The sequence below is a fragment of the Hevea brasiliensis genome, chromosome 9, assembly GCF_030052815.1.
Source record: "Hevea brasiliensis isolate MT/VB/25A 57/8 chromosome 9, ASM3005281v1, whole genome shotgun sequence".
Classification (NCBI taxonomy): Eukaryota; Viridiplantae; Streptophyta; class Magnoliopsida; order Malpighiales; family Euphorbiaceae; genus Hevea; species Hevea brasiliensis.
This window is the reverse complement of record NC_079501.1, coordinates 91,983,511-92,005,763: the sequence shown is the minus strand read 5'-3', so window position 1 is coordinate 92,005,763 and position 22,253 is coordinate 91,983,511. Positions and strand designations below refer to the sequence as shown.

Sequence of the window (22,253 nt, the reverse complement as noted above, 5' to 3'; positions counted from 1 at the left end):
TATCGATGCTTAAACTGATCTTTTATTTTATTTGCTAATTATAATTTCAGAGGGAAAAGGGGGAACTGGAACACTTTGGGAATCCATTTCTTGACCATTCATGTTGTCATAATATTAGATCCACACTAGATACAAACATAAATAGCAAATAAAGTTAAAAGAATTATACCATGGACAAAGAATTCAATGCTATTTTTCAGTATTCCCTTCTTGAATGTAGGCAGACTGTAATAGAGAAGGCAAAACAAGAGGAGAAAGTAGAGGAATAGGGTCTTTACTATGGTAGAATGAATTAAATGAAGGAGCTGCCATGAGTGGTGGCGATGACGATGATGATGAGTATGATGCTACAGTTGCTTGAGGTGCAACATGTCTTTCAACAAAGGCAGTTAGCTTAATATGCAGAGGACAGGGAGCTCGCCTTTGCAAGTGGCTCAATTTCTTTCTGTATTCATCTTTGTGAATACAAGTTTGGAAACCAGGAAAATCAACACCAGAATCTTCCTTTTCGTTTGTCTATCTCTTTAATCTTTTAGATCTCTTAATCCATGTATGCTCTCCTGGTTCATCTTAATACTTGTTCTATGACCGTAAACAAAGAATCATACAGCTTGCTGATACAAGCTGCTAGCTAGCCCCTACACATCAATGCTTCTCACCACTATCCGATGTGGACATGTCATCCAATCCATGAACGACACGATTTGAGTGGATTGTGCGCTGGGACACCCTATAATTACACCTGCAGTAGAGTATTGGAGTCATGTGAGGAGAAGAGGTTACTGTCGATGGAAGAAACTTGCATTCCATATCATCATATCCTTCATGTGAGAGAGAATCAATGCACAATGTAAAAGCTTTAAGATTTCAGTGACTGGAACCTACAGCCACACGACTCTTTACTGCTCCTATCAGCTTTGCCCTAGTGTCTTTAACAACAAACCACCCCTTCATTATCCTGTATAGATTATTATGGTAGATATTTTATAAAACGGAAGAAACAAGGCCTACGTCCATCCACTTCTGTTAAGAAGCTTCATTTTCCATGTTTTTTGAGCTTAATGACGAGTAACGGCTGGTAGAGCTGGCTAGACCCGGACAAAGGCTGGTTCTGGTCCAAACAGGCCCGAAATCGAAATCATAAACCCTGCAGTTTCAGTTTAAGTTCAAATTGAACAGTCTAGAATTTTTTCAGCTTTTTTTTTAATTTTTAAATAAAAAAGGCGGTTCGGCTCAGAATCGGCCTATTCGATTCCAGTTCAATTTTGGTTTAGTTTAGTTACAAGTCAAGTCAAAGATAGGTTTGATCGGTTTGATTTAAACAGTCTAGTTCCAGTTCTGAACTGGCCAGGACTCTAGCTGGCCGCCAATGGTTCCAGACCGCAACTACCAATTTGGCTCGGTTTTGGTTCAAAACAGTTTCGATTTAGTCATATATATTATCAAACTATAATAAATTTTTAAACGTCATTCATAAATTAAATAATTTAGTTTCTAATATAAAAAATTAAAAAAACAAAATATAAACTCAATATAATTTTGTTTTTAAAAAAATAAGTTTTTGAATCAGGCCAATTTCACTTTGAACCTGTCTATTCGAATTGGCCAATTTTGGACTCAGTTCAAGAGACTGTTCAAGGCCCAAAACCATTGATCAGGGCCAATTTTGGGTTTGACCTGGTTCAAGTCAAAGGCCGTGCTGAACCTTGGCTGGGTCTAACGTCAAGAAATTGTTTGAAATTCCATGCATGTTGCAAGGCATGCAATATGGAGAAAATCCAAGCCAATTAATGAATAAATTAAAAAGATTGTATTTGTAATGCCACTAATTTTTGAATAATTATTTTATTGTATTAAATATTACGAAAGTTTATTTGGAATTTTTCTAAATTTTAAAAATTGGGTTTGATTATCTTAAGACTATAAATTTCATTGATTTTTATAAATTAATTTAAAGATCAAGTGGTAAAACTAAAAATATATTTGGACTCCAAAAATTTTTTTGAGTTTTTTAAAATTTTTTCAAAATTTTTGGGTCTCATTTTTTGTCAAATGGTAGAATAAAAATTTAATTTCGGGTATCTTGAATCGGACCAATCGAATCGAACCAGATCGGATCGAACCTATCAAATAGGACCAGCCTTCTTTCCTTTTTCTTCCTCTCTCCTCCCTCTCCCGACACCCTCACTTCTCTCCTCTGATTCTCTCTCCTCCCTCCACCTCTAGCCGGCCTACCACCTTCTCTCCCTTCCCTTGTCGCCGGCGCACCTCCCCCGTCCCTCCCCCTCGCCGGCCCCTGCCGAGGGCTCTGGAAAAACTCACCAAACTTCTCTCCTTCACGCGCGCACCACTTCAACTTCCTGGCAAAAATTCGGCCAATTCGGCCATCAATCGGAACGGGTCTTATCCCAAACCTCTTCTACTATTCAAGAGCTTTTCATAGACACCAAGAACACTTAATTCCATTAAGCGATTTATTCAATTTTCACCCGAAAAGTTTTAACCTATTTTGACTTTTTGGCTAAATTTCTCCCCAACCAAAAACTCCACGAAAATTTCGAGAGTATCAATGTGCTCTACTCGACGAGAGCTTCGCAATCATATAAATTTCAAAATTTTCCGATGCCAAAATTTCAGTGGATCCCTCAAACTTCGCAATGTTTATTCGAGCTCCAAATGAGCTTAATTAATTTTCCAACAATTTTATTCTAACCTCTGATGTTATGGGCTTCTCGTAAGTACTTTCGTTTCGCAGAAATTCGACCGTTGCTTGGGTCTGTATTTTCGAGCTGGACAGACAGGCTGCCAGAACAACTCTCAATTCGGGTCAAAGTAATAGTCTACCCCACCATTTCCAGATGCCTCAGACGTGTTCCAAGCGTCAGAATTGGAGTAAATAAACCTGAACTCTAAATTTCTTCAATTTTATGGTACCGGGTTTATAATTAAATTTTATAAAATATTCATGGGTAGTTAGAAAATTATAATTTCTTTGGTATTAGCTTTATAATATTGTTAAGGACCGCGAAAAAAAATTTTTGGAATGAATTAATATATATATATATATATATATATGTTTGCAAAAGTGGAATTAAATATTCTTTAAATCTTAATTAGCAAATTGCCATTACCTAAAAAAATTCGAATTTGTTTAATTTTATATATTTTAATTAAAAACTACATAAATATTATTTTTATTAATAATTCTTATTTTAAAAATTTAATAATTTTTTAAAATATTTTAATTTTATTTGATATAAAATAAAAAATTATAAAAAATTATAAATATTATTGTGAAAAACATATATTTTATATTTAATTAAATATTTATATAAATATTTCGAAATCGAAATCTTAAACCCTGCAGTTTCAGTTGAAGTTCAAATTCAACGGTCTAGAATTTTTTTTCAGCTTTTTCTTTTAATTTTTAAATAGAAAAGGCAGTTCAGCTTAGAACCGTCTAATTCGGTTGTAGTTTAATTTTGATTTGGTTCATTTACAAATCAAGTCAAAGATAGGTTTGATCGATTCAATTTAAGCAGTCTAGTTTCGGTTCTGAACTGGCTATGTCTAGAGCTGGCCACCAATGGTTCCAAATTGCAACTATCAATTCGGCTCGGTTTTGGTTCAAAACAGTTTCGATTTGGTTGTATATATTATCAAACTATAATAAATTTTTAAACGTCATTCATAAATTAAATAATTTAGTTTCTAATGTAAAAAAATTAAAAAGAACCAAATATAAACTCAATATAATTTTTTTAAAAAAAACAAGTTTTTGAATCAGGCCAATTTCACTTTGAAACATTCCATTCGAGCCAATCAGGCCAATTCAGTTCGAGAGACTGTTCAAGGTCCAAAACCGTTGATCAGAGCCAATTTTGGGTTTGACCTGGTTCAATTCAAAGACCGCACTGAACCTTGGCTGGGTCTAACGTTGAATTTCCATGCACGTTGCAAGGCATGCAATGAGGAGAAAATCCAAGCCAATTAATGAATAAATTAAAAAGATTGCACTTAAGGTTTTTTCTATGAGAAGAAAATCGATGGATTTTGGTTTCATATTCCTTGGAGAGAATCAGTGCCAGAAATAGAATCTTGGGAGCTTTTTCCAGTGCACGTTCTTCCTCTTAAAAGCAGCATGTCTCTTAGCTCAAAAGTACACAAAGCTTAGTTTTGAGGGTGCAATTGGTGGTCTCTTCCTCTCAAAAATTTCTTGAAAAAAATTAATTAATAATTATTAAAGTATAGTAATATTCTACATACAACTCCTACATTCATCCTCACAAGCAAAATGAAATCATCACAAACTTATAATAAATAATTATAATTTTATTAATTAATTTTTTACTATTTCTCGATTTGTGTAACACATTAATAGTAAAATAATGTCAAGATAAAAAATAATATATTTGAAGCAATCTATATATATATATATATATATATATATATATATATATATATATATATATATATATATATCCAATCTAAAAATCAATACAAGTAAATAATTAAGAGTTTAAGATTCAATTAGAGTTCCATTGAATTGGAATTGAACCATAATATAAAATTCTGTATAATAATATTATCAATCTAATATAATGCACCATATTCAATATAAATATCCATAACATAATAACAGCTTAAAAATTAGAGATAAAAAAGGTTGAGCACTTGAGCTGCATTTTTTGGTATTTTGAAAGTAAAGATTCAACAAAATGATATCATTTTAATTTAATTGACTGAATGGAAAATTAATAATGAAGACTCTCCCGACATGAGTTGAACGAATCGATGGGTACCTGATCGATCCGCTAAGTTTTTTTCAATTTTAATGATATGTAAGTTTTGAGAGAGGATCGAATCATTTTATAAACCGGTTCATGATTTTTACAGTTTAACCATTCAGATCGATTCGAATTTCAAAACAATGAATATATATATTTGAAAATTAATTATCGTTTAAATTGTATAACACATTAATTAATAAATTTACATATATCAGTTAGTGTATGTTTATCGGCCATTATTTATAACTATTATTAACTGAACCTAAGGGGAGCTAAGGGGGTGTTTGGTTTACCTGTTGGGTGCAGCTAATAGCTGATAGACACTCAAATAGGTAAATTGTGGTGTTTGACAAGTTTAAAAAAAATAGAGCTGATAGCTGATGGGCAACTGATATGATACCCATCACCGGTTCTATCATTTCTATTTTTAGAAATGCTTTCTCATCAGCTGATAGTTGATCTAGTTTTATTTTTTATTTTGACCATATTATTCTTTTTTATTTAACTTGAAAATTAATATTATTAATATTTTTATTTTTTTATTTGTAATTTTAATATTTTAATTAACATATTTCAACTTTATTAAAATATTTTTTATTAATAACATAAAATATAAAATATTTATTTATATCCAAAAACTTAAAATTAATTATAAATTTTTCTATTAACAATAATAATTATTTTATTATTTTATCTATATTTTTAAAATTATTTAATTATCTTAAAAAATAATTATTTTCTTATTTCAATAATAAAATAAATGATATAATATAAAAGATTAATAATTATATATTTATTTAAATAATATAATATATTAATTTAATAATTATATATTTAATTTAATAATAAAATAAATAATATAATGTAATAAATTTATAATTTTATATTTATTTAAATAATAAAATAAATTATATGATATATACCCTTATTAGTCATTTCACATATTAACAGTAACAGCTAAATATAATTTTACCAAACACTTAATATAAAACAAATTATCATCACTATCGGTTATCGCCATTAACAAGATATGATTATCGCCAATGCCTATCGGTTGTATTCAACAGTTAAACCAAACAGGCCCTAAATCTTGTTTGATTGGTAAGGAGAGTTTATTTAGAACATAAAGGACTAACACTGGATTATTGGTAAATGAGTTTTAGTTTTGTGTTACTACTATTAAAATTGTTTTTAAAGAAAATAATTATATAGGGTAACTATCACATTCGATAATTCAATTTTATTAGTATTTTTATAAAAATAAGTAAACTGTAATATTTTTTAATCATAAAATTTTAAAAATTAAATTATTCAAATTTTTATAGTGTTTATCAAAATATTTTTTTTTTTCAGTCATGATAGAGTCTAAATATGTTAAGAAATTTTTAAAAAAGAGAGATAGCACCATATAATTAAACGAAGGATAAGCAGAAATCAACTCAAATTGAACCAATTTAATTCATAAATTCATTTCAATTTTTTTAAAATTCAGTTCAATATTATTTCTCTTATTCTCCCTTATTCCTCTTTAAAGTCACATTCTTTTCTCCATCATTTTCTCTTTATTTTCATTTGTTAATAAAAATTATATAAGTTATTTACACAAAAAAGTTAATCAGTTTCCTTAAATTTATAAGTATTAAAGAAAAATTATTTCATAGTAGAGAAAAAAAAATTAATGTTAAAGGAATTGAAAATTTAAACAAATATACAAATTTAGATTAAATCTCTACATAGCAAAAGTTTTATTTATTCAATAATATATTTTTAAAAATATATAAACTAACTAATTAGATTCACTAAAATAAAGATACTAAATATTCAAAATACAGTATCAACTAATTAATTTCCTTAAAATAGAATGAATAAATAATAGTTTGAATAACATGAATGATGAAAAATTTGATATAGGGACTAAATAGTTTAAAGAAATTAAATTTCAGGGACTAAATATTATATTTTTTAAAATACAGGAATTAAGTATTTAATTTTATTAAAATATAGAGATTAAATAATAATTTTTCCATTGTAATATGATTGTTTTTTTTTTTTAGTTATTATAAAGCTATACTTGATGTTATTTTGTTATTTTGGTTTTCAAAGGGAATTGAAATTTGATGTTTTGTACTTCATCTAGGTTTCATTTTTCTTAATCTTGTATTTTATTTGTAATATTGGTTTGTCTCTTTTGAATTTAATTTGGGTATAGAAGAAAAAGAAAATCAATATATCAAATTGAACCAAATTAATTTATCTCATTTTAATTATTTTAATTTTTCTAGTTTGATTGAATTTTCAAAAATATTAAGTTTGATTCATTATTTTCAAACCAAAACCGAATGAGAAAAGTCAGAATGATTGACAAAGTATCTATTTGACATTGCGTTTGGAGGTCCAAAACTATTTTCCTGAATAAAAGTATTATTTTAAATACTATTAAAAAAATAATTTAGAAAAAAATATTTTATTATTTTAGTGTCTTTATAACTAAAATTTATTAAATTTAATTTTAATTTTTTTTTAATACTCTCTAACTAATATATCTAAAATAATAATTTTTTTAATAGCAATTTTAACAATAATACCAAACAGGTTAAAGCATCATGTGATGTGTATTTGTTGTAAGGCTATTAAACTCTAATGGTCAAACACAAGACTGGAGAAGGATGAGAAGCTAAGGGACCATCTACAAATAAAAAATAAAAATAAAAAATAAATAGTTAAGTTTACTTTCATTTGTTGTCAAGGTGAAAAAAAATAAAGAAAATAAAATATAAAAATAAAAAATAAAATTGTGAGATAATTTTTTTAATACATATTTTTATCCTTGAATTTTGTTAAAAAAATCTCATGACATTCTGAATTTTTAAAATAGTTTCTAATACATCTCAATTACTGTAAAAGTGAAATTAAAATATTATTCAAATCTTAATTAATAAATTACCATATTAGTAAACTAAATTTATTCAAAACCTAATTATTATTACTAAAAAAATATTGAAATTCGTTTAATTTTATATATTTTAATTAAAAATCAACATAAAACTTATTTTTATTAATAATTTTTATTTTAAAATTTTAATAATTTTATAAAATATTTTAATTTTATTTTATATGAAATAAAAAATATAAAAATTACAAATATTATTATGAAAAATATATATTTTATATTTATTTACATATTTATATAAATAGGTTTGGATAACAGATACCAAACATGTAAAACTCAAACCCGACTCGAACCTATCACTGGTATTAAATTTCAAATTCAAACTCATCATAAACCTGATTATATATTACTCAAACCCATCCTATTATGATTTAATCGGATTGATATCCGCAAAAATCCGATCTATTACCATCCCTATTTAAAAGGATTATATAAAAACATCCATAGTACATGATAAATTTTTTTATTTATGAATATAAAATTAATGTTGTTTAATTTATCATGTAAAGAATTATTTAGTGCAAAAATGTAAAGGTGCAAATATTTTGCACTTGATATAATGAAAAATTATAATAATTTTTATAGATGACATTTCATAAGGATAATTAAGTGAAACAACAAAAATTATATTTAAAAAGTTATGATATTAGCTATTTTAGTTGTGTAAATAAATCCATTCATAAAAAAAATAATGTTTATTTTAATAGTTTATTAAACATCTCAACATAATTAAAATAATATTTAAAATTTTTATTATTTAATCATTATTATCATTAACTTACTTATCACTAAATTAGTGAAATAAAATTTATTTAGTACAACTATTGTAATGATAAAATAAATAAATATTAAAATTAAAATTATCATTATATTATAATAATTTTTTTTCAACTAAATATAAAAATATAATAACAATTATATTATATTATAATTTTAATTAAATTATATAATTATTACATTATAATCTTAAATCCTAAACTAAAACACCCATGGCACCCCTACCTATAGTGGCCATCATTATAGCATTTTCAGGCTACACATACCATATCTTCCACTAACTTTTGTGGGCTGAAATTTACCTGTCACAAATTGTATGAATAGTAATTTTGTTCAATGAATTGTACCCATTATCAGTGCTTTTGATAAGAATCAAGAAATTGGAAACCATAGACTAATTATTTTCTGTAATCAAATCATTTGGCTTGCCTTTAGAATTGAGATTTATTAGTCCGAATGTGACCTGCTGAGGTGGCATCCACTCAATTTTATGAGTATTTTTATAAAAATCACTCAACTGTAATATTTTTTAATCATAAAATTTTAAAAATTAAATTATTCAAACTTTTATAGTGTTTATGAAAATAATTTTTTTTTTCAGTCATGATAGAGTCTAAATATGTTAAGAAATTTTTAAAAAAGAGAGATAGCACCATATAATTAAATGAAGGATAAGCAGAAATCAACTCAAATTGAACCAATTTAATTCATAAATTCATTTCAATTTTTTTAAAATTTAGCTCAATATTATTTCTCTTATTCTCCCTTATTCCTCTTTAAAGTCACATTCTTTTCTCCATCATTTTCTCTTTATTTTCATTTGTTAATAAAAATTATATAAGTTATTTACACAAAAAAGTTAATCAGTTTCCTTAAATTTATAAGTATTAAAGAAAAATTATTTGACAGTAGAGAACAAAAAAAATAATGTCAAAGGAATTGAAAATTTAAACAAATATATAAATTTAGATTAAGTCTCCACATAGCAAAAGTTTTATTTTTATTCAATAATATATTTTTAAAAATATAAAGACCAACTAATTAGATTCACCAAAATAAAGATACTAAATATTCAAAATACAGGTATCAACTAATTAGTTTCCTTAAAATAGAAGAAATAAATAATAGTTTGAATAGTATGAATGATGAAATTTGATATAAGGACTAAATAGTTTAAAGAAATTAAAATTCAGGGATTAAATATTATATTTTTTAAAATACAGGAATCAAGTAGTTAATTTCATTAAAATATAGAGACTAAATAATAATTTTTTCATTGTAATATGATTTTTTTTTTGTAGTTATTATTTAGATTTGTAATCTGTTGAAGTTGAAAACTATACTTGATGTTATCTTGTGATTTTGGTTTTCAAAGGGAATTGAAATTGATGTTTTGTACTTCATCTAGGTTTCATTTTTCTTAATCTTGTATTTTATTTGTAATATTGGTTTTTCTCTTTTGAATTTAATTTGGGTATAGAAGAAAAAGAAAATCAATAGATCAAATTGAACCAAATTAATTTATCTCATTTTAATTATTTTAATTTTTCTAGTTTGATTGAATTTTCAAAAATATTAAGTTTGATTCATTATTTTCAAACCAAAACCGAATGAGAAAAGTCAGAATGATTGACAAAGTATCTATTTGACATTGCGTTTGGAGGTCCAAAACTGTTTTCCTGAATAAAAGTATTATTTTAAATACTGTTAAAAAAATAATTTGAAAAAAAATATTTCATTATTTTAATGTCTTTTTATGACTAAAACTTGTTCAATTTAATTTTAAATTATTTTTTAATACTATCTAACTAATATATCTAAAATAATAATTTTTTTAATAGCAATTTCAACGATAATGCTAAACAGGCCAAAGTGTCATGTGACCTGTATTTGTTGTAAGGCTATTAAACTCTAATGGTCAAACACAAGACTGGAGAAGGATGAGAAGCTATGGTACCATCTACAAATAAAAAATAAAAATAAAAAATGAATAGTTAAGTTTACTTTCATTTGTTGTCAAGGTGAAAATAAATAAAGAAAATAAAATATAAAAAATAAAATTGTGAGATAATTTTTTTTAATACATATTTTTATCCTTGATTTTTGTTAAAAAAATCTCATGGCATTCTAAATTTTTAAAATAGTTTTTTATACCTCTCAATTTCTATAAAAGTGAAATTAAAATATTCTTCAAATCTTAATTAGTAAATTATCATGTCAGTAAACTAAATTTATTCAAAACCTAATTATTATTACTAAAAAAATATTCGAATTTGTTTAGTTTTATATATTTTAATTAAAAATCAACATAAAACTTATTTTTATTAATAATTTTTATTTTAAAATTTTAATAATTTTATAAAATATTTTAATTTTATTTTATATGAAATAAAAAATATAAAAATTACAAATATTATTATGAAAAATATATATTTTATATTTATTTAAATATTTATATAAATAGTGTAACAACCCATATAAAAAAAAAAAAAACTGCAGAAACTTAAAAACAAAAAAATGCAGCACTCCCCCACCCCATTTCTCTCTCCCCGACTCCACTCTCCCCCTCACTTTCTCCCTCCCTTTTTTTCGTCCGGCCGCCAAAGATCGCGTCTGCGAGGTACCGTCGGCCTCCCCCCGTGTCGAAGCAACCACCAGACGGCGGCAGCACCGAGCAGGAAGCAGCAGAAAGAGAGAGAAGGAGAGAGGAAAGAGAGGAGAGAGGGAGAGCGCGCAGCAGGGGCCCGACTTCGTGGCGTCGCCCCGGCCAACTCCGGCGGCTATTTCCGGTGATTTCAAGTGCCACGGACTCCCAAGATGATGAACTTTCAGATGAGACCAGTGGCACCCCGTTTGGTGGCCGGAGGAAAGAGAACCGGCGATGGAAAGTTGGAAGAAAATCATATGGGTTTCTCGGTTTCCGATCACTTTTCCGGCGATCCGACAGTCGGATAGGAAATCCGAGGCCACCGATGGACTCAGGAGGACGAGATCTTCGAGATAGGACTGGTCCCGCTCTGATCAGACACTGTTTGAAAAATGCGATAATCGGACGGTCCAGATCGCTTGGTGAGATTTTCGAACTTTTTCGGTTTCTAAAATTTAAAAATAATTTTATGATAATTATTAACAAAATTTGGACCTAAATTAGGTGCGATCGGATCGAGGATAGCTCACCGGCGTCGGGACTGCATTTTCAGCCAGATCCGGCTGCCCGACGGCCCGTCTCAGAATGTGGTCAATATTACAGTCAATCCTAGCATTTTCAGACGTTCTGGACGCGTTCCAGGTGTCAGAATTGGCATAGGTAAACCCGAACTCCAAGTTGCTCATTTTCGACGAATATCGATTTAGAATAAAATTCATAAAATATTCGTGGATGATCGAAAAATTATAATTCCTTTTACAATAGTCTTATAATATTATTAAGGGCCGCGGGGCAAAATTTTAGAATTTTTAGAGCTTGTTTGAGTGGATTTTTGAAAAATGTCAATTATAGGGACTAAAACGTAATTTTTAAGATTTTGAGTATTGTCTGATTTGGAGGGCCCAGGAGGGGCCATGTGATATTGATGAGATGTGATTGTGGGAATTGAGAATTTAGAAGTGTTGTTTGAGCCTTTTGCAGGTTGGGTAGGTCCCAGGTATAGGGGAAATTCTGCCGGATTTTCGGCATAAATTAAGCTGTCTGTTGCCTCTTTAGAGTTTTATTCTAACTTAGTACTAATAAATTTATAATTTAATTATTAGGTGATCGAGATCAGCTATTTTTCTGCGTCCAGCAGCCAAATTAGTCATCGGTGTACTGTGAGTAAAATATTAATTTTAATTGTAATTTCACTATTATTATATGTTCAAGCATGCCCATGCATTACTTATATGCATATATTTATGTAGTTAAACCTTAGGCATGATTTATGTTGCATTCATAACTGTGAAAGTGCCATGTATGTTGTTGTGGTAATTTGGAGCAATGTGCGTGCGTTGGCGTGCGTGTGATGTGGTGTAGACTATGGATAGGACGGGTAGACACGGCTTGAGTTCTTCGCTGGGACCCGGTCCTTCGAGGTAGACACGGCTTGAGTTCTTCGCTGGGACCCCGATTTGGTATTTAAGTGGAAGTCCGAGCTGAGTTCTTCACGCACTGAGTTGGATTTAAGAGAGTCAGATAGGGATCGGCTCCATATATTATGATTGATGTTACAGGGTGCGTGAGTGCTCCAAATTGCCTTTTTGATATTATGATGTGAAAATGTTGTTGATGTTGCATTTCACTCTACATGGTGCATTAGTTTTAGACTATAGAGATTATGGTTAAAATTGATATTTTACTCTCTGAGTCGAACGCTCACTCCTGTTCAATTTTTTTCCAGGCCACAGGAGGAGTTATTTTACAGAGCAACCCGTTTTCTTCCTCGCAGGTTTAACGTCGATTATTTAATTGTTTTACTATCTTTTCTAAATTTAAAATCTAGAACTCCGCATGTGTTAGAAATAGTGTGGACCTTGGTAGAGGTTGTGTTAATTTAAATTTTTGAGATTAATAAATGAAGATTTGTATGGTATTTAAATAGTTTGTAAATGAGGTAACAGGGTTGAGCTGGGCTCCCCTGATTTTAGTTTCTGAAAATTTCTGAGCTAAGTTGGCCTGAAATGAAATTATAACAGTTTGATTTAAATTATTTTATATGCATATTGGGCCTAAATTGTGGGCCTGGTTATGGATTTGAGGAATAGTTAGGCTTACTACAGGCCTCGGGGGCTTTAAGCTGGCCCAGGTCCTAGTGCCGGTCCGGCCCATAGGTTGGGTCGTGAGAAATAGGTTTGGGTAACGGATACTCAACATATAAAATTCAAACCCGACTCGAACCTATCACTGTATTAAATTTCAAATTCAAACTCGTCTCAAATCTGATTATATACTACTCAAATCCATCCTATTATGATTTAATCGGATTGATATCCGTAAAAATTCTATCTATTACCATCCCTATTTGAAAGGATTATATAAAAACATCCATAGTACATGATAAATTTTTTTATTTATGAAGATAAAATTAATGTTGTTTAATTTATCATGTAAAGAATTATTTAGTGCAAAAATGTAAAAGTGCAAATATTTTGCACTTGATATAATGAAAAATTATAATAATTTTTATAGATGGCATTTCATAAGGATAATTAAGTGAAATAACAAAAATTATATTTAAAAAGTTATGATATTAGCTATTTTAGTTGTGTAAATAAATCCATTCATAAAAAAAATATAGTGTTTATTTTAATAATTTATTAAACATCTCAACATAATTAAAATAATATTTAAAATTTTTATTATTTAATCATTATTATCATTAACTTACTTATCACTAAATTAGTGAAATAAAATTTATTTAGTACAACTATTGTAATGATAAAATAAATAAAATATTAAAATTAAAATTATCATTATATTATAATAATTATTTTACAACTAAATATAAAAATATAATAATAATTACATTATATTATAATTTTAATTAAATTATATAATTATTACATTATAGTGTTAAATCCTAAACTAAAACACCCATGGCACCCCTACCCATAGTGGCCATCATTATAGCATTCTCAGGCTACCCTTACCATATCTTCCACTAACTTTTGTGGGTTGAAATTTACCTGTCACAAATTGTATGAATAGTAATTTTGTTCAATGAATTGTACCCATTATCAGTGCTTTTGATAAGAATCAAGAAATTGGAAACCATAGACTAATTATTTTCTGTAATCAAATCATTTGGCTGCCTTTAGAATTGAGCTTTATTAGTCCGAATGTGACCTGCTGAGGTGGCATCCGCTCAAATGACAGGTAGGAGCCACGTGGCTGTACGCTGCATAACTTTGAATACCAACCAATAAAGATAGGGTTAGGTCAAAGGCATGGCAATTTCTCAACTTTCTTCCCTTTTTTTTTTGTAAATTTTTTTCTCTTTTAAAATAATGTTGGATTTGTATGCTTTTAAGCTTTCTCGATCTCTTTTGAGCAAAATATTTAAATCACTTTCAATTGGATTAGCTTTTTTTTTTTTCCTTTTATCAAATTTTGGACGAATTTTAATAGGCTGATATTCTAATAATTTTAATGGAAGAGAGAGCAGAATCTCCTCCCTAACTTTATCAGAAAAAATACCAACCAAAAGTAGGTCAAGTTTACCAATAACAAAATTTTCAAACATAAAAAGAGAAAAATTTTGGTGAGAAAAGGCAAGGATGACAATTCATCACCAAGAACAATACTACTAGTAGCTGTATATTTGATGAACTTATTAAGTTCATTGACGTACGTAACAGATCTATTAAATGATTAATAAACCTATAATGGTAAAATATAATTAGAATCCATTAAAAAGTATAAGATTTAATTAATATAAAATATAATCAAATAAAAAAATTAAAATTACATTTTTATTTTAATTTCTCATATTCTTTTTAAATAATAACTCCAGTGAAAAAAAAAAAAAAAAGTAAATGCTGTTGTCAAAGTTTGGTGGCTTCACGCCTTCACCCACCAATAAATTACGAAAAAAAAAAGATTCAATGACATCAGAAAATGGTCCTTTTCCAACTGGTTTCAACTTCCAATTCCCACTTGACCCTCTTCCATGGTAATATTCTATTCAAGTCCTTGTGTCTTAAGAGCTACTACTTCAAATTAGTGGAAAAAGATCCAAAATTAGAATCCAACCTAATGTAAAAGTCTTCCAAACAACAATAAACAATTCAAGGGTCAACAAAAAAACCATGTAAAAATAAAATTGAAAAAAGAAAAAAGATGGATGTTAAAGGGTTAGCTGGAAGCATAAGATTAGTTATGTACAAAGTTGAAACTGAAAAAGTTCAATACGTAACTTCTATTGCTTTCATGGCTCCAACATTAGATTGGATCCAATGGTAACAAATGAAACTTGCTGAATATACAGGCACTTCTTCTATGGCTTTCTCTACCGCATTTGACAAATGGCTCTGTTCCTGAACTCTTAAGTCACACATATGCTAAAAGGACTAAGATTTGTTTTTGTAGTAGAATTTGAGTGAGCTAAAATCTTTTCAAGAATCGGACCTAATCAATCCAAAGTTAACAAAAGATCTTGACTTGAAGAGACCACCAAAGAGAAACCTAGTGGGTGATTCCTGAGATACTGGTTTTAGCTCTTCAGGACTGCCCTTTACCTTAAGTATGGTCTGGCCAATTACCTGCCTGATGGAATCTATGGTTTTTGCATCAACTGGATACCCTGATGCATCACCAACATAAAATGTATTGATAGCTTTGCCATCTCTAGTTGTCACTTCTGCTCTGGCGACAGTAAGGCTGTTTTCTCGAAAGATGCGAGTAACATCAGATAGCAGCCCGATTCTGTCCGTAGTGCATAGTTCTAGCTTCAAACCCTGAATCAGAAAGTAGGGGGAAAAAAAATAATCATCTACATAAAGGACACACTTAAGGAACAGGTAAAGAACAAAAGACATCCCATAAACTTTTGTCTTGAGCATTTGTTTTCTGCTGCTGTTAGTGAGTGTATTATTGATTATGAAAATCTCATCTAATGGAACCCCATATGCACAAGTGAAAAATTCATTTTACCAAAAGAATCCAGGAATGTCATCTACCACACAGACAATCAGATCTAACTAAACACAATCTTATAAATAATTGGACCATAAGTTAGCCGTAGTTCTCAGCAGAAGAGTTTAAGCAAACCATTGTTTTAACATCACTACTTGGTAAAAGATAAAAATCACCTCTTTATTATAATTTCACATTCTAAACCACAAGATATTATCCAAATGACGCTCTAAGCACACAATCACTTGTTCAAAAAAAATATATGATAAGCACTCACTTCAGATACTCTTCTCTCAATAGCTGCTTCAAGACATTGTATCACTCTCTGTCTTTCAGCATCCGATTTCACAGGGGATCCATCTATATGTCTGATATAATATTCCTACAAAAGCATCCACACAATAATTAAGGCAATTAATTTGCACTCACAATCAACCCCTTAACACATTTAACTAAACAGAGGAGATAGATGGCATACCTGATAAGCCTCTGGTCCCTCAGCATCTATATTGGCATGAAAAACTACATACTCCATGTCTGTCAACGTGCAGACAGTATCAAAAAGAAGTTTTGGCCTATCTTTGCTTCTTATGGTTACCACTGAGTAGTCCTTGTCATACCAATTAACCACACTCACATTAGGCCTTTGCTTCTCATTCAAGACCTCATCGTCAGCACGTTCATAATCCCTATCAGCAAACATCATTTGGTGAAGCCTTCTCTCAGTGTGGGTGACCCCAAGAGACACCCCAGTCTTAGCTCTCTTGTATTTGTTACTACCCTTGAGTACATTACAGAGAAGTTCCTTAATCTTGGATACCCTCTTTGGGTCAGTAATTTCAAATCCGGTTTCCTCGTCAGTTACTTGCATCACAGCTGCAGCCCGAGTATTGTGTGTCCAGACCTCTGCATTGACCACATTGCATTTTAGGTGGGTGAGTACAGCACACACTTCAGATAGCAGGCCTGGTCTGTCACTTCCTGTTAGCTCAATTGCAGTGTGGTCCATAGATGGTTTAACCCCAACAGATCTCATAGAAGATACAAAGCATGATTCTGGCCCCAGAGACTGAAATACAAAACCAAGTAAGCAGATCTAGTTGTGTTCCAATGTGGTGAACTGGTGGGTGAAAAAATTAAAGGAAAAAGAAAGGTATAAAGACAGCGTCAATTACACTCACCTTCCGAATATAACCTAGAATTGCTTCATCAGTAATCTGGTTTCCATCTTGATCCTTAACATTAAAAACTGGCAAAGAAAGATAAAACAAAAATCAGTTTTGGACTAAAAAAAGAAAAGCTAAAAGAGAAAAAGGGAAAAGAAAAATCTTACCATCCATCAACCAACCACCATCAGAGGATATGTAAGCTTTAGTTATCATAAGGTTAAGATCAGTAAGGACTTGTACAACTTCAAGTAGTGTTCCATGTCTGTTTGCACTGTCCACCTGCATCACAAAATCAACAAGTACCAAAAAAAGAGGTCAATAAGCATAAAAGAACAAAGGGGAAATTGCCAAAAATTATTGTCAAGAGCACACCCACCAACCCCAGAGAGAGAGAGGGAGAGAGAGAGAGAGAGAGAGAGTACAAAGACATACTCTTACAACAGTTGCATTCTTGCAGGATTCATTATCAATTACAACCCTGAGTAGAGAAAAAACGAATAGAAGTAAATCACAAGAGTGATTTGTTTAAAACATGAGGGAACTTTCGATGGAATTGAAAAGAAAAAGAAATTGCAAACCTGGGAGGATTCAATCTTCTAAAGAGTTTCTCATATTCATCGTCCATATCTTGTGAAAAGCCCATGTTGAGCTCTGTAGAAATAAAAATAAATGAAAAGCTATGAGAATGAAAAGAACCAATCAAAACGTAAAGGAGCTCCCTAGGGAATAACGATGACCAATGAGAAAACAAGATACCCAAATCCAAAAAGAGTACGGAGAAAATTCCAGCAATTATAACTGCATCCTTAATGACTGTTATAAACCATCTCCAAACTACTAGGTGAAGAAATTTTATTGCAAAAAAAAAAAAAAAGGAACACCATACCCACCAAAGACATTGAAAACACAAGCAAAAGCAGGCAGAAAGAGAGGAAAATCAAGCACAGAAACCGGAGCACAGAAGGAAAAGTTTCAATTAAGATCACAAAGACCACATAAAAAAACAAAAAAAACCACATCAATATCCAAAACCCACAAACAAAAACATTCCATCACCAAATTAAAAACCTAAAGAAGCCCGAAAGAAAAGACTGACAAATAATATCTCTGGCACCCAACACCAAAACACAAATCCATAAAAGAAGACAGACCACGAGACTCGAAGAGAACAGAATTTAACACCTACCCATTGCAATTCTTGATGATTTGTTATCTCCTAAGCCCAAGTTTCTTGGTTAACTCAAAATACAGAGTATGCATATAATATATACGCATACAAGAACTGAACTACCAATACATATAACATACACAGAAGAAAAACGAGTATCTCCAGAAATTTCTTAGCACTATCTCTCACAGAAGGAAACAAAAATATTTTATGTAATTATATTCGATTATTTCCCAAAAAAATTTTGAAACAAACCCACCAAAACTAAAACTAAAGATTCACATTTCTATATAGAAACCGAACAACCCCGACACGAAACTCCAAAAACCTGCAACTTCAACGAGAAGGCAAATACCCATATAACCCTCTCTCTCTCTTTCTCTCCCACTTCAGTTTCTCTACAAAATCAGTAATGTAAAGTGGAATCTCTACAAAATCAGTAAATATAAAGAGAATGTTCCTAAAACGAGGAGAGAGAGGAAGAGAGCCAGGGGGCGTTAACTACTTTATGCGCATTTTAGTACGTATGAGGGTACTAGTACTAGAATACGCTGCCGTAGGGTTGTGCAGGAAAATAGCATATCACAATGAACACAATAGGAAATTAGTGTTTTACATCTAATTATTAATTATGATTTTAAAATAATTATAAATCAAATTTTTAATTTAAATTTTAGGTTAATATAGTAAAAATTTAATTTAAACCAAATTCAAATTAAATATATTTATATATACATCAAAGAAACACATGAATAATTTTTTTGTAATTTTAATTTATTTTTACTAAATATTAATTTTAAATTAATATTTATTTTCTAATTAGTTTATTATAATATTTATAAAAAAAATAATAAAAATTAAATTATAAAAATTTAAAAAACATTAAAATAAATATAAATATCCAAATAAAAATTAATCAAATCGAATATAAATAATTTTATAATTTAATTATTAATTTAAATTTAAATACTATCAAAATCAATTTTACTTATTTAATTTGACAAAATATAATGAATTCAACCGAACCAATCCATGACAGCTGTAATAGCCACTACTTAACCACGTGCCTGAAAATGGTAAAATGGTAATTAAACTCCCAACTTAGTAGAGATGGACCATTTACACTTTAATACTCAATTTCTCAATTTTTTTTTTATTTCTATTCAAATTAACTTATAAATTTTAATTTAAACTCAATTTAATTTCTTATTTTTTGTTAAATCAAGAATTTTTTTTAAAAATTAAGAAATTTAATTTTTTTTTATAAATCAAGAAATTAAGATATTTAATTTTAAAAATTTTAATGTTTGAACTAAATTGAATTTTATTAAAAATTCTTAACTAATTTAAATAAAAAATTAAAAATAACTAAATTAAACATCTTCAATATATATTAACATTTTCAATAAGAGTGAAAATAAACGTTTAGCGGTTTACACTTCACTATAGCAAGGTTTTCAAACTCAATTTTCTCATTCAATCCATAAAAGTATAAAATTAAATATTTAAAATTTAATTATAATTAAATTAAATTTTAATTATTATATTATTGAATATAAAATTAATAATATTTTAAAAATAATGATGTATTATTATAATTAATAGTTTATTATATTTATAAATAATTTAAAATAAATTTAATTAAATTTTAAATGAAATGTTAAATAGTAATATTTTATAAGAAATAAATATTTAGAATAGAATTTTCATAATGATAAATTTGTTTATAACAATAAAATATAAGTTTTAATATTAAAATTTTTCATCTATTAAATGATTATACAAAATATATCAAAATTATTTTTAATCATTTAAATTATGTTATACTAATATTAATATAATTAATCAATTAATGAGTTTTAATTCAATGATATTAGAGTCGTATTTAAAATTATAAATTATTGAATTCAAATTCCTATCAAAATTAATTATATTAAAAAATAATATAATTAAATAGTCAAAATTAACAATTTTAAATCCAAATTTTAGATTTCAACATCATATTTATCAAATAAATAAAATCAACTCTCAACCTCATGATTCATCTAAATAAGCACCAAGTAATTTCCTAATTAACAAACACTTTTGAACTAAAAAGGGCTTAATAATATTTTCACCTTAAGAAATTAATTAAATTTAATTTCCTATTTTTTTATTTTTTTTTATATCAACTTGTCTTTAATTAATTTTATTTATTAACATTGAAATTTCACCCAATTCTCATAAAAGTTGTGCTTTAATATCGCCTACCCTCTTAATTTATTCCTATATTAATTGTCTTTTTGTATAGTGACCTACTTGCTGATTTGGATTTTAGGGTGTGCTTAAGCTTATCCTCACTATAGGCTAATGGGGATATCATTAAGTAAGATTATGGTGAATTTTATATTAAGATATTAAATTAAAGGACTTATCAAAAATTAAAAATAAGTTTTTTTTTTAATCAAGATTTCTTTTGACCACTCTTTCCAAAAATTAATATAAAGATTTCTTTTAATTTAATATTTATTAAATTAAAAATATCATTAAGCCTCTCAATTTGCAAGTTTTCTTCAATTTTTTGATGAAATTAATTGAAAAATATATTTTTCAAAAATATAAATCAAATTTGGAAAATGCTATTTGTCCCAACTTTTTTTGACAACTAAATCCCTTACCTAATGTAGTATTATTTTATTTTTATTTTTTGTTAGCCTCATAGTTCAAAAGAGTGTGACTTTTGATGATAATAACACTTTAAATATTTTATCTATCCTCATTAAAAATAAGTCTTAGCTTATTAAATATCAAGGAATATTAGGTATCATGCCAAGAATTGAAGGAGCATTTAATGATAATGAATTGAAGGCATGAGAATTGCTTAAACTTATATAAAATCCCTTTAGTTTTTAGACTTGTATTGCTTGTAAAGTGAAAATAGAAAAAAAAAATTGTCAATTTTGATCAATTTTTCAAATGATCACATATTTTAAATGTTTGCATATATTTTTTGGTCATAAGATATGATATTCTAATGTGTCAAAAAAAAAAAATAGAACATTATTTTGAAAATCAAAACTTTTAGATCAATAGCGAATGTAATAAATTAAATTTGAAATTTAACATGTTGCTTTTAAAAGTAAGGAAAAAAGTATACTTAAATAACCTATGGTTTAGACCTTTTATTAAAAAGGAATTGAATCTTTTTTTTTTAATATTTATTTTATTTTGGTAACTAAGTGTAAAAATTTAAAAGCACAAGCCCTAAATTGTTAAAAAAGAAAATTAACAATAAGCCTTGAATGTTGAAAATGAGAAAATACAAAATACTTAAATGTAATTTCCTCTTTTATTTATAAATAAGTCCTAATACTATGATAAATAAATTCTTAAATATTATAATTATTTTTTAATTTAATTATAATATACAAAGAGAGAGATAATTAAATATAATTCATTTGTCATTGTCTCTCCCTTTCTTTCTCCTTCTCACTCTATCTTTTCACACTTTCTGCCTTTCACTCAATCTGTTTGTTTTTCACTCTCTATAATAATCTAAATTTTAAAAATATAAATTTTGTAAATATTAATATTTTTTTACTAGTTTACAATTTATAATATACTTGTATACACACACACATAAACACTATTTTTAAAAGGTTTACTTAAGTATAGTTTTTTTTCTTAATTTAAGGTAAAGTTATTATTATTATTATTATTATTATTATTATTATTATTATTATTATTATTATTTGAATTAATTAAAGCATTTTTGGACCTAATTGAAGAATGTTAGAACTAAATTGAAAAAAAT

General features: G+C 28.0%; 1 protein-coding gene across 2 annotated transcripts; it reads right to left on the bottom strand.

The window, feature by feature from the left end:
- Positions 1 to 15,329: 15,329 nt before the first annotated feature.
- On the bottom strand, positions 15,330 to 18,863 carry LOC131168765 (ACT domain-containing protein ACR4-like). Of its 2 annotated transcripts, none has more exons than XM_058153952.1 (8): positions 18,479 to 18,863; positions 17,871 to 17,943; positions 17,725 to 17,770; positions 17,457 to 17,571; positions 17,305 to 17,372; positions 16,602 to 17,192; positions 16,401 to 16,505; positions 15,330 to 15,945 (listed from the first exon to the last, which is right to left on the bottom strand). In XM_058153952.1, the coding sequence occupies exons 1-8, from the start codon at positions 18,480 to 18,482 to the stop codon at positions 15,604 to 15,606; spliced, it is 1,344 nt and encodes a 447-aa protein (XP_058009935.1). In that variant the 5' UTR covers positions 18,483 to 18,863; the 3' UTR covers positions 15,330 to 15,603. The 2 variants fall into 2 exon arrangements, with proteins under 2 accessions (XP_058009935.1, XP_058009936.1); XM_058153953.1 differs by having other exon boundaries at positions 18,720 to 18,861.
- Between the last annotated feature and the right edge of the window lie 3,390 nt (positions 18,864 to 22,253).